General features: G+C 46.7%; 2 protein-coding genes across 2 annotated transcripts in view; both read right to left on the bottom strand.

The window, feature by feature from the left end:
• The window catches only part of LOC115190783 (structural maintenance of chromosomes protein 2), a 41,909-nt gene extending 33,305 nt beyond the window's left edge, over window positions 1–8,604 (bottom strand). Inside the window, exons 1-11 of the mRNA XM_029748849.1 lie at window positions 8,286–8,604; window positions 7,944–8,093; window positions 7,027–7,149; window positions 6,869–6,907; window positions 6,399–6,509; window positions 5,890–5,934; window positions 5,015–5,116; window positions 4,040–4,171; window positions 3,342–3,491; window positions 2,940–3,173; window positions 2,617–2,776 (exon numbers count right to left, since the gene is read on the bottom strand). Coding sequence (XP_029604709.1) covers window positions 2,617–2,776; window positions 2,940–3,173; window positions 3,342–3,491; window positions 4,040–4,171; window positions 5,015–5,116; window positions 5,890–5,934; window positions 6,399–6,509; window positions 6,869–6,907; window positions 7,027–7,149; window positions 7,944–8,093; window positions 8,286–8,453 — 1,414 coding nt within the window. The 5' untranslated portion in view covers window positions 8,454–8,604. The remainder of the gene's footprint in view (window positions 1–2,616; window positions 2,777–2,939; window positions 3,174–3,341; window positions 3,492–4,039; window positions 4,172–5,014; window positions 5,117–5,889; window positions 5,935–6,398; window positions 6,510–6,868; window positions 6,908–7,026; window positions 7,150–7,943; window positions 8,094–8,285) is intronic.
• Window positions 8,605–9,632: 1,028 nt separating this feature from the next.
• Window positions 9,633–11,529, bottom strand: LOC115190804 (exocyst complex component 1-like). The gene is made up of 3 exons (XM_029748887.1): window positions 11,355–11,529; window positions 10,433–10,647; window positions 9,633–10,228 (listed from the first exon to the last, which is right to left on the bottom strand). Exons 1-3 carry the CDS (start codon window positions 11,473–11,475, stop codon window positions 9,962–9,964), a joined length of 603 nt encoding a protein of 200 aa, XP_029604747.1. The 5' UTR covers window positions 11,476–11,529; the 3' UTR covers window positions 9,633–9,961.
• Between the last annotated feature and the right edge of the window lie 280 nt (window positions 11,530–11,809).

The following is an 11,809-nucleotide window of genomic DNA, read 5'->3' as shown; positions in this document are numbered from 1 at the left end:
ACTGTAGTTTTCTCCCTCTCTCTCCTCTACCTTGGTACTGTAGTTTCTCCTCTCTCCTCTACCTTGGTACTGTAAGTTTCTCTCTCTCCTCCTCTACCTGGTACTGTAGTTTCTATCTCTCTCTCGTCTCTCTCTCTCTCATCTTACCTTGGTACTGTAGTTTCTCTCTCTCCTCTACCTTGGTTACTGTAGTTTTCTCCCTCTCTCTCCTCTACCTTGGTACTGTAGTTTCTCTCTCTCTCTCTCGACTCTACCTTGGTACTGTAGTTTCTCTCTCTCTCCTCTACCTTGTACTGTAGTTTCTCTCTCTCCTCCTTACCTGGTACTGTAGTTTCTCTCTCTCTCTACCTTGGTACTGTAGTTTCTCTCTCTCTCTCTCTACCTTGGTACTGTAGTTTCTCTCTCTCTCTCTCTCTCTCCTCTACCTTGGTACTGTAGTTTCTCTCTCTCTCTCTCTCTCTCCTCTACCTTGGTTACTGTAGTTTTCTCTCTCTCTCTCTATCTACATTGGTACTGTAGTTTCTCCCTCTCTCTCCTCTACCTTGGTACTGTAGTTTCTCCCTCTCTCTCCTCTACCTTGGTACTGTATTTTCTCTCTCTCTCTCCTCTACCTTGGTACTGTAGTTTCTCTCTCTCTCTCTCCTCTACCTTGGTACTGTAGTTTCTCTCTCTCTCTCCTCTACCTTGGTACTGTAGTTTCTCTCTCTCTCTCTCCTCTACCTTGGTACTGTAGTTTCTCTCTCTCTCTCTCCTCTACCTTGGTACTGTAGTTTCTCCCTCTCTCTCCTCTACCTTGGTACTGTAGTTTCTCTCCCCCTCTCCTCTACCTTGGTACTGTAGTTTCTCCCTCTCTCTCCTCTACCTTGGTACTGTAGTTTCTCTCTCTCTCTCTCCTCTACCCTTGGTACTGTAGTTTCTCTCTCTCTCTCCTCTACCTTGGTACTGTAGTTTCTCTCTCTCTCCTCTACCTTGGTACTGTAGTTTCTCTCTCTCCCTCTACCTTGGTACTGTAGTTTCTCTCTCTCTCCTCTACCTTGGTACTGTAGTTTCTCCCCTCTCTCTCTACCTTGGTACTGTAGTTTCTCTCTCTCTCTCTCCTCTACCTTGGTACTGTAGTTTCTCCCTCTCCTCTACCTTGGTACTGTAGTTTCTCTCTCTCTCTCTCCTCTACCTTGGTACTGTAGTTTCTCCCTCCCTCTCTCCTCTACCTTGGTACTGTAGTTTCTCCCTCTCTCTCCTCTACCTTGGTACTGTAGTTTCTCCCTCTCTCTCCTCTACCTTGGTACTGTAGTTTCTCTCTCTCTCTCCTCTACCTTGGTACTGTAGTTTCTCTCTCTCTCTCCTCTACCTTGGTACTGTAGTTTCTCTCTCTCTCCTCTACCTTGGTACTGTAGTTTCTCTCTCTCTCCTCTACCTTGGTACTGTAGTTTCTCTCTCTCCTCTACCTTGGTACTGTTTCTCTCTCTCTCCTCTACCTTGGTACTGTAGTTTCTCTCTCTCCTCTACCTTGGTACTGTAGTTTCTCTCTCTCTCCTCTACCTTGGTACTGTAGTTTCTCCCTCTCTCCTCTACCTTGGTACTGTAGTTTCTCTCTCTCTCTCTCCTCTACCTTGGTACTGTAGTTTCTCTCTCTCCTCTACCTTGGTACTGTAGTTTCTCTCTCTCTCTCTCCTCTACCTTGGTACTGTAGTTTCTCCCTCTCTCTCCTCTACCTTGGTACTGTAGTTTCTCTCTCTCCTCTACCTTGGTACTGTAGTTTCTCTCCCACTCTCCTCTACCTTGGTACTGTAGTCTCCCTCTCTCCTCTACCTTGGTACTGTAGTTTCTCTCTCTCTCCTCTACCTTGGTACTGTAGTTTCTCCCTCTCTCCTCTACCTTGGTACTGTAGTTTCTCTCTCTCTCCCTCTACCTTGGTACTGTAGTTTCTCCCTCTCCCCTCTACCTTGGTACTGTAGTTTCTCCCTCTCCCCTCTACCTTGGTACTGTAGTTTCTCTCTCTCTCCTCTACCTTGGTACTGTAGTCTCCCTCTCTCCTCTACCTTGGTACTGTAGTTTCTCTCTCTCTCCTCTACCTTGGTACTGTAGTTTCTCTCTCTCCTCTACCATGGTACTGTAGTTTCTCTCCCCCTCTCCTCTACCTTGGTACTGTAGTTTCTCTCTCGGTACTGTAGTTTCTCCCTCTCTCCTCTACCTTGGTACTGTAGTTTCTCCCTCTCTCTCCTCTACCTTGGTACTGTAGTTTCTCTCTCTCTCCTCTACCTTGGTACTGTAGTTTCTCTCTCTCCTCTACCTTGGTACTGTAGTTTCTCTCTCTCCTCTACCTTGGTACTGTAGTTTCTCTCTCTCTCCTCTACCTTGGTACTGTAGTTTCTCCCTCTCTCCTCTACCTTGGTACTGTAGTTTCTCCCTCTCTCCTCTACCTTGGTACTGTAGTTTCTCTCTCTCTCCTCTACCTTGGTACTGTAGTTTCTCCCTCTCTCCTCTACCTTGGTACTGTAGTTTCTCTCTCTCCTCTACCTTGGTACTGTAGTTTCTCTCTCTCTCTCTCCTCTACCTTGGTACTGTAGTTTCTCTCTCTCCTCTACCTTGGTACTGTAGTTTCTCTCTCTCCTCTACCTTGGTACTGTAGTTTCCCCATATCAGCCTCTAGTTTCTCCTTGTTCTTCTTGACAGTGTTGAAGGCTTCCTGGTCTTTCTGGTAACCAGAGTCCATCTTCTTCACCTCCGCCTGCTTGGCCTTCAACTCCTGCTGGGCATGCTTCAGCTTCATCTGGGCCTGGGGAGAACAACCGACAGGAAGAGAATGAAGACTTAGAGATACTCATCCAACGCGGCAGGAAAAACTCTGATTCACAACTCTTTTATTGAGGTCATCATTCTCATTCAGTTTGCATTCTTTGAAGGTCGTAGGTCAGATAGAGGTCAGAGGTCATCGTCACCTGTTTGGCCTCGGTGTCAGCTTTACTCATGTCGTTCTTGCAGGTCATCATCTGTCCGGCGAGCGTGGCCTCTTCTCCGTCCTCATTGGTGGACAGCCCTGCGGACACAGCCTTGAAGTGACTCTGTGCTGCCTCTAGGGCGGCGCTGTCCTTCTGACCTTTCTCCTGTAGGGCAGACAGCTTCTCTGCTACCTTGGATACCTCTCCTTCCTTAACAACTAGCATCTTCTTATCCTGGGGGGGAACACAGACAGACAGACAGAGAGAGAGAGACAGAGAGAGAGTGGTTTTAGTTAGGCTGAAGTATGACTGTCTGCTCGTCTTCCTCTCTCTCTCTCTCTCTCTCTCTCACACACACACACCCCCCCACACCCTCTCTCTCTTTATCCTCCCTCCTCTCACCTCCTCCATGCTCTTCAACAGTTCCTTCCTCTTCTTGGTCTCCTCTGTCAGGTTCTGTTTCTTCATGTCCACAGCACTCTGGGCTTTAGCGTCGACCCTCTGGACCTCAGACAGAGTCTCCTCTAAACCCTTCAGCACTCCACCAACCTCCTGTAGGGCAGGAGAGACAGACAGACGTCAGGACACCCCCCCGACAGGCGCCAGGACGCCCCCCCCCCCCCCCCCCCGACAGACGCCAGGACCCCCCCCCCCCCCCCCCCCGACAGGCGCCAGGACGGACACACCCCCCCGACAGGCGCCAGGACCCCCCCCCGACAGGCGCCAGGACCCCCCCCCCCCGACAGGCGCCAGGACACCTCCCCCGACAGGCACCAGGACGGACACACCCCCCCCCCGACAGGAGCCAGGACCCCCCCCCCCCCCCCCCCCGAGAGACGCCAGGACCCCCAACAGAACATAGTCAAATATAATAACCTCCAAGCTAAATGTTTGAAATATAACTGTCCGTGACCAAAGGGCTCATTCAATGAGATTCAACAGCTGCAGATAGAAACGTGTTGCATAGATCTGCCACTATCATTCATTCACATTAGAGAAGTGGTGCCCATCCGTGTTCTATGTTGCAACATGTTTTTTTGTTGTTGCTCCAACGCTCCCAGAATGGATTAATAAAGTTGTATTGAATTGAATTTCATTACTTGGTCCCTTTTCTTCTGCAGTTCCTGTATCTGGGCGGAGAGTTCCTGGACCTTGTTTTCGTTTTCTGCCATGTTGGCCTGCAGCTGAGTGATGGAGTCCTGCATTACCTTCAGGTCCTCCGCTGACTTCACCTGAGATTGAAATCAACAATATGTTAAATCAACAACAGTTCCATTAAACTTCACCTGTGAACCCAAATCACAGTGAATTCAATCACATTCCATTCACTTTGTTATTCATCCCCAACGGACATTGCTGGGCTTACAAGACACCACGACAAGACACCACGACAAGACACCATGACAAGACACCACGACAACAACATGACAAGACACCACGACAACAACGACACACCACGACAACAACACAAGACACCACGACAACAAGACACCACGACAAGACACCACGACAACACACCAAGACACCACGACAACAACATGACACCACGACACCACCACAACAAGACACCACAACGACACCACGACAAGACACCACAACGACACCACGACAACACCACGACAAGACACCACAACGACACCACGACAAGACACCACGACCACAACACGACAAGACACCACGACAACACCACGACAACAAGACACCACAACGACACCACGACAAGACACCACGACCACAACACGACAAGACACCACGACCACAACATGACAAGACACCACGACAACACCACGACAAGACACCACGACCACAACATGACAAGACACCACAACACCACGACAAGACACCACGACAAGACACCACGACAAGACACCACGACAAGACACCACGACCACAACATGACAAGACACCACGACAACACCACGACAACACCATGACAAGACACCACAACATGACACCACGACAACACCACGACACCATGACAAGACACCACGACAACACCATGACAAGACACCACAGCAGCTAGAACATGAGGTAATATTCCACACAGGACCTTCAGTGTGTGTGTGTGTGTGTACCTTGGTCTCCTCAGCGCAGACAAACAGCCAGGCCACGTACAGACGACTCAGGTGTTCCATCTCCCTCATCAACTTCTGGTACTCCAGGTATGAAGAACGCTCCTACAGGAGGACAGAGAGACGGACAGAGGGACGGACAGAGAGAGGACAGAGAGAGGACAGAGAGAGGACAGAGAGAGGACAGAGAGAGGACAGAGAGACGGAGAGAGGACGGAGAGAGGACAGAGGGACGGAGAGAGGACAGAGGGACGGAGAGAGGACAGAGGGACGACAGAGAGGACAGAGGGACGGAGAGAGGACAGAGGGACGACAGAGAGGACAGAGGGACGACAGAGGGGACGGAGAGGGGACGGAGAGAGGGACGGAGAGAGGGACGGAGAGAGGGACGGAGAGAGGGACGGACAGAGGGACGGAGAGAGGACAGAGGGACGGAGAGAGGACAGAGGGACGGAGAGAGGACACAGGGACGGAGAGAGGACACAGGGACGGAGAGAGGACACAGGGACGGAGAGAGGACCGTGAAGGAAGACAGAAAGGATAAAGATGGTTAATGAAGGGGAGACATTTACATATGAGTCATTTAGCAGACGCTCTTACCCAGAACCACTTACTCTACTGAAATGCATACATTATTCATTCCTACTGGTCTCCCGTGGGAATCGAACCCACAACCCCTGGCATTACAAGTGCCATGCTCTACCAACTGAGTCACATGGGATGGACAGGAAGGAACGTGTAGTAAAGATCCATGGGGGTGTTTATTCCAGGGTCACACTCATCAGGGGACAAGGATGTAAACATTGGCAAAACAGATAGAAAGGTCTTGTATTGGGCTGAAGTGATGATTTCATGTTCCTAAAAACGGGACTTCCTACCTCCTTCAGCTTCTGCATGGTAGGAGTGATCTCTTCATTAAGGATCTGAACACAACCAAACACAAATTAGTCAAATGCCACCAATATCCAAGGCACCATTTTTGATAGTAGGAGCTACGTCCATTTCCCCAATCCTGGGGATCCCTAGCACTAACACACTAGATTCAACTGAAGGCCTGATGAAGAGTTTTTACATTTTAGTCATTTAGCAGACGCTCTTATCCAGAGCGACTTACAGTAGTGAATGCATACATTTCATTTCATGCATTTTTTTTGTACTGGCCCCCCGTGGGAATCGAACCCACAACCCTGGCGTTGCACACACCATGCTGGCGTTGCAAACACCATGCTCTACATCTGAGCCACAGGGTTGAACCTAGATTCAACTAAAGGCCTGATGAACATTTGAACTTAGTTTTCTAGAGAGAAAAACAAACCGTGCTCCCCTTTGGGTCCCCAGGACCAGGAAACACAGAGCTACGTTAACACAGGTAAAATGGCGGCCCCACCGTCTGTATTTCTTTGAGTTTGGCTTCTTTCTTCTCAATGATTTTCTGGGCGGTGATCTTTTTACACTCATACATCCTGGTTCCTGCTGCCTCCTCTATCATGGCTAGGATCTACAGAAGAGAGAGGAAGGTTAGAGTTACATCCTGGTTCCTGCTGCCTCCTCTATCATGGCTAGGATCTACAGAGGAGAGAGGAAGGTTAGAGTTACATCCTGGTTCCTGCTGCCTCCTCTATCATGGCTAGGATCTACAGAGGAGAGAGGAAGGTTAGAGTTACATCCTGGTTCCTGCTGCCTCCTCTATCATGGCTAGGATCTACAGAGGAGAGAGGAAGGTTAGAGAGGAGATGTAGAGAGGAGGGCAAAGGAGTGTTTGTGTGTCTGTCTTTCCACAGGAAGTGTGTGTACTATGGAAGCATCAAGTAATTACAAGATTTCATGATTCTACAGTGTGTGTGTATATAGACTTACCTCAGGCGGTTTCATGTTCAGAACCTTGGTGATTCTCCCCTTAAATATTGTAAAAAGAAATATATAAAAAGAAAGATTCAAGTTATTTGTATAATTTTTTGCTACAATGTGGGACTAATGAACAACACCCCAGGTACTTGTGGTGTTTAAGCACCTACCTGCATGATGAGGAAGTGGGGGTTGTTAACGTTGAGTCCCACAGAGCAGAACAGATCCTGTACCCTGGTGTTGTTGGCATTCACCCCGTTGATCAGGTACTTGTTCCTACCACCTACCATCACCTGGGATTGGAGAAGGACACAGAGAACTGACAATCCACTTCATCATAGTAACATTTTTAATAAGAGCGTCCTCTACAGTTTGATTGACTAATAATAGCTACCTCACCACCTGTGAGTAGAACAAGAGGATGAGGTAAAGTAATAAATAGTTTTATAGGAAAAGGCATTAACTTAGTATGAATAGCTAATAATGCAGTAGTAAGAAGTCAACGTCAGTGCAGTGATTGACGCATGAGACGTCATCACAGTGAAAATCATGACTAGTTTGAGTGGCTGGTAACAATACAGCTGAGAAATCACATCATCACAGTGAAAATCATGACTAGTTTGAGTGGCTGGTTACAATACAGCTGAGAAATCACGTCATCACAGTGAAAATCATGACTCGTTTGAGTGGCTGGTAACAATACAGCTGAGAAATCACATCATCACAGTGAAAATCATGACTAGTTTGAGTGGCTGGTAACAATACAGCTGAGAAATCACGTCATCACAGTGAAAATCATGACTAGTTTGAGTGGCTGGTAACAATACAGCTGAGAAATCACGTCAGTGGACAGTGAGTGTAGTGATTATGGGAAGGGGAACAGTCCTAGTTGGGACTATTTTCAGACCTAACGCAGTAGCTACCATCTATGCCATAACAGGTTCAATCAGAACACTTGACAGAAGTTGTAGTTAGCTAGTAGTATCCCTTAGTTTGGACCTGCTGGAGCAAGGCAAACATGTTTTATTCAGGAACATTACTCTTCCCACAAACAGGAATAGGAGGAAAGAGGAGAACAACTTTTTACCTGTCTTGTGACCGTGATTTCGTCGTGGGTCTCGAACCCAAGCGGACTCTGGCTCTTGTTTGCGTTGTCAAATGTTATGGACACCGTGGCTTTGGTGATGCCGGCCTGACCGTTCTTGTACACCAAATCCTGGAGATTGGCCGCTCGCACCTGGGAGATGAGATGGAAATAACGTTACAGCTCGCTAGCTTCTCCACTAACGTTACTGTAACCGCCGATGAACCTGGGCACGGTAAGCTAACGTTAGCTAGCTAACGCAACACGCTAACTTCAAGGAAATGTCTTTAGCTCACTGGATAAAAACTAACATCTCTGCGTATTAATGAATAAGTAGCATATTACCTGAGACAAGTTGGTTATCCCCAATAGAAAACATATCGAGTCGAGAATATTGGATTTTCCACTCCCGTTAAGTCCAGTAATAGCGTTGAAGAGCGGATCAAATCCGTTGATTTCAGTCCTCTGCGCGTAGGACTTGAATCCTTCTAAGATAATAGATTTGATGTGCATCTTTGCGTTGTCCTTTCCCAAAGTATTTCCAAAGTAATCCTTTTCGATATGTTGTAATAACGTGTAAAAACCACGACGCTGTAAGGAGAGCTGGTGCTGTCAACAACAGAACACTCTCCTCCGCTTTTCGAATTTTGGCGCCAGGCACGCGGCCGTTCTCTGGTCCCGCGCATGCGCCTTTCCGGACAAATGTCGTTAAAAAAACTTTTCTAAACCATTTTTACCCAATTTATTTGATACCTTTTATTTAAATTCATTTATTTGAAGTGTTGTAATAATTGTAATAATGTAGCTGTAAATATTAAACAATGTGTTTTCTATTTTTTTTTTTTATCAGGAAATTTGGTCACAGAGTTTCTAAACCCAGAGGCGCAACATCGCGAAACAGACCAGGCCGGAGTTTGATAAATCAATGAGAGAAGTGAAAGATTTTTCAATAGTTGTTAATTTTCTCGAAATCGAAAGGCACTACCTGGATCAGAGCCAACGTCTTAAGTAGTTGTGAACATGTTGTTACTACAACCTCGTGAAAGTCAAGGAGTGTCTTTGACGGCTTGCACATGCGCAGTTTGGCGAGAGACGACCGTTAGACCCGATGACGTGTTTCTGCGCATGAGCTTAGCTAGCCAGCGTCGCCATGACATCGCCTTCACCTACAACCGTGATCGGGGATTTCTGTTGGAGAAGCACTTTCAGTCTATCTTTATACTTGTACTGTCTTTGATTTGGTCATCTTTATTCTTGTACTGTCTTTGATTTGGTAATCTTTACACTGTACTGTCTTTGATTTGGTCACCTTTACACTGTACTGTCTTTGATTTGGTCATCTTTATACTTGTACTGTCTTTGATTTGGTCACCTTTACACTGTACTGTCTTTGATTTGGTCATCTTTATACTTGTACTGTCTTTGATTTGGTCATCTTTACACTGTACTGTCTTTGATTTGGTCATCTTTACACTGTACTGTCTTTGATTTGGTCATCTTTATACTTGTACTGTCTTTGATTTGGTCATCTTGTCACTCTACTGTCTTTGATTTGGTCATCAAAAATAACCACATGATGTCAGAGTTTGTTGATTTAGTTTTGCTGCTGCCATCTACGGAAGATATTTGAAAGAGAAAAATTATAAAAAAAACTTCCCAAACTGATGGAATGACAACATAAGAAGACAAAAGGAAAGTTGTTACATTTTATTCCGATTATTAGCTGTAATCATTTCACATGCTTAAGGAACAGTGTTAGAACGTTCCGAATCAGAACAGAGACAGAAGGTTTATAAGTACAAGCAACACAGAGACTTAGAAATCTGGAAAGACAGTCATTTTAAATAGTGTATTCTTGATACATGGTAGAGCCTATGATTCACACACACACACACACACACACACACTCAGACTCTTTCTCTCTCTCTAAAATGGTATAACTGCTTGCATTTTGCCGGACCCCAGGAAGAGTAGCTGCTGCCTTGGGGATCCACAATAAATCCAAATCCAAAATATCTCTGTCAGTCCAGAGGTACAGGGCACAAGGACAGACACACCAGGTTAGCAGCGTAGAAACATATCTGCATCAGCACCACACAGTCTCCTCTGTTCAAATATATAGACGACGGACTGATGTAGGCCAGGTCATAGTTCACCAGAGTCAAAGGTCGCCCGCAGTGCTTGTCGCTCAGGGCAACCAGGGCCCGCGCCATGCAGTACTTGGCGCCGCAGCTGAAGGCCGTCACCGACCGCACAGTGGAGAGGTGCATCAGGAAACACGGGTCGTCCTACAGGGGCCGGGGGGGGGGGGGGGAGAAGAGAGGGGAGGTGAGGTCATCAAAGGGGGACTAGAAGAAGAAGAATGTCACAGTAAATGTTGTAATGGAACAACTGTTCACCTTGCAGTGAGGACAGAATCATGGCGGCCCCAAGAGTCAACACTTAAATGTAAACACGGATGTAATGCAAAATCTGAGAATGATGTTCCTTACCACGTCCGGATCCCGCCCGTCCAGCAGAGTGAGGTCCTGGAGGAGCCAGACTTCCGTCCTCAAGTAGGAGTCCTCCAAGCAGGAACTCAGGCAAAACTGAGACTTGAGCTTCTTTTTCGATCCGGATTTCTGGGAATTCAGCAACTTGTTTGATCCAGAATACAGTGATTTCCGAGATCTCACCACACACAGCTGCACCTCTTTGGTCTTGGTCACTGTGGACCAGAGGACAACAATTATGTTTTGGAAAGGAATAGTCAAGCCGTTTTCTCAAGCAAAGCTAATGTTGTTTTTCCCAATAGGGGACAAAATGCATTGTTCCAAAAGGGATGCCGTTTTCCCGAGGACAACGGATGTTATCCAGCAATTGGAAATTCAATTAGCGAGTTGAAGTAATACTCCTCTATTGGTGACGTTCACGGACTGTATCCAAAGACAAACTATTCAAGCCTATTTTCCATAGCAGATGCAGTGTGTTATATGACCTTAGTAACCTCCTCATCAACAGACTTCCCTGAGGTCTTTGAGAAAAAAAACAAAAACAATCCATCCATCCGTCATTAAAAAGAACAAGTAGTCCTAAAACAGAAACATCATCATCTCTTCATCAGAGACCAAAGGAAAGTAAGAATGGAAGAAAACAGAAGAAAAACCACAACATCATTTAGAAAGAGATTTGGTCACACATGGGACTGGAACCCACAACCCTGGCATTACAAGCATCATACTCTACCAACTGAGCCGCACGGGACCATCAATCCATCATTATAAAGAAGAAAAACCAGCACGGAAACAGACAGAACATCATTTAGAAAGAGAAATAGAAGGAGAGAATCGTAGAAAATTAAAAAAAAGCAAGATGATTGAATAAATAAATGAACAATAAAATCAAACAAATGAAACAGAAGATGCTGATTTTTACCGTAGACACAGAGAAAATGTCTTCCTGGTGTTGCTTCATGTATCTCTATAAACTTCTGTAGTTTCTGTCCTTCAGGTCTAAACAACATCCTCTGCATCTCTTTTCTCAGTAGGGACGACATCTCAACACACAGAGATGGACAGGCTGGGACAGAGGAGGAGAGAGAGGATGGACACTCTGACAGAGGAGGAGAGGAAGAGAGAGGGATGGACACTGACAGAGGTGGAGAGAAGGAGAGCAACAGAGTGGGACAGGAGGAGAGGAGGAGAGCTACAGAGGAGGACAGAGAAGGAGAGGAGGAGAGAGGAGGAGAGAGGAGGAGAGAGGAGGACAGCTACAGAGGAGGACAGAGAAGGAGAGGAAGAGAGAGGAGGACAGCTACAGAGGAGGACAGAGAAGGAGAGGAGGAGAGCTACAGAGGAGGACAGAGAAGGAGAGGAGGAGAGAGGAGGACA

The sequence above is a fragment of the Salmo trutta genome, unplaced genomic scaffold (assembly GCF_901001165.1).
Source record: "Salmo trutta unplaced genomic scaffold, fSalTru1.1, whole genome shotgun sequence".
Lineage (NCBI taxonomy): Eukaryota > Metazoa > Chordata > Actinopteri > Salmoniformes > Salmonidae > Salmo > Salmo trutta.
This window is presented reverse-complemented; position numbering and strand designations above follow the sequence as displayed.

Bases quoted from the DNA above. Each gene is read 5' to 3' on its own strand.
- LOC115190804 (XM_029748887.1), bottom strand. From the start codon at position 11,475: ATGTCGTCCCTACTGAGAAAAGAGATGCAGAGGATGTTGTTTAGACCT. The intron at 10,648-11,354 runs GTAAAAATCAGC...TCTGGTCCACAG, and splicing joins ACATTTTCTCTGTGTCTACG to TGACCAAGACCAAAGAGGTG. The intron at 10,229-10,432 runs GTAAGGAACATC...CGGCCCCTGTAG, and splicing joins ACGGGCGGGATCCGGACGTG to GACGACCCGTGTTTCCTGAT.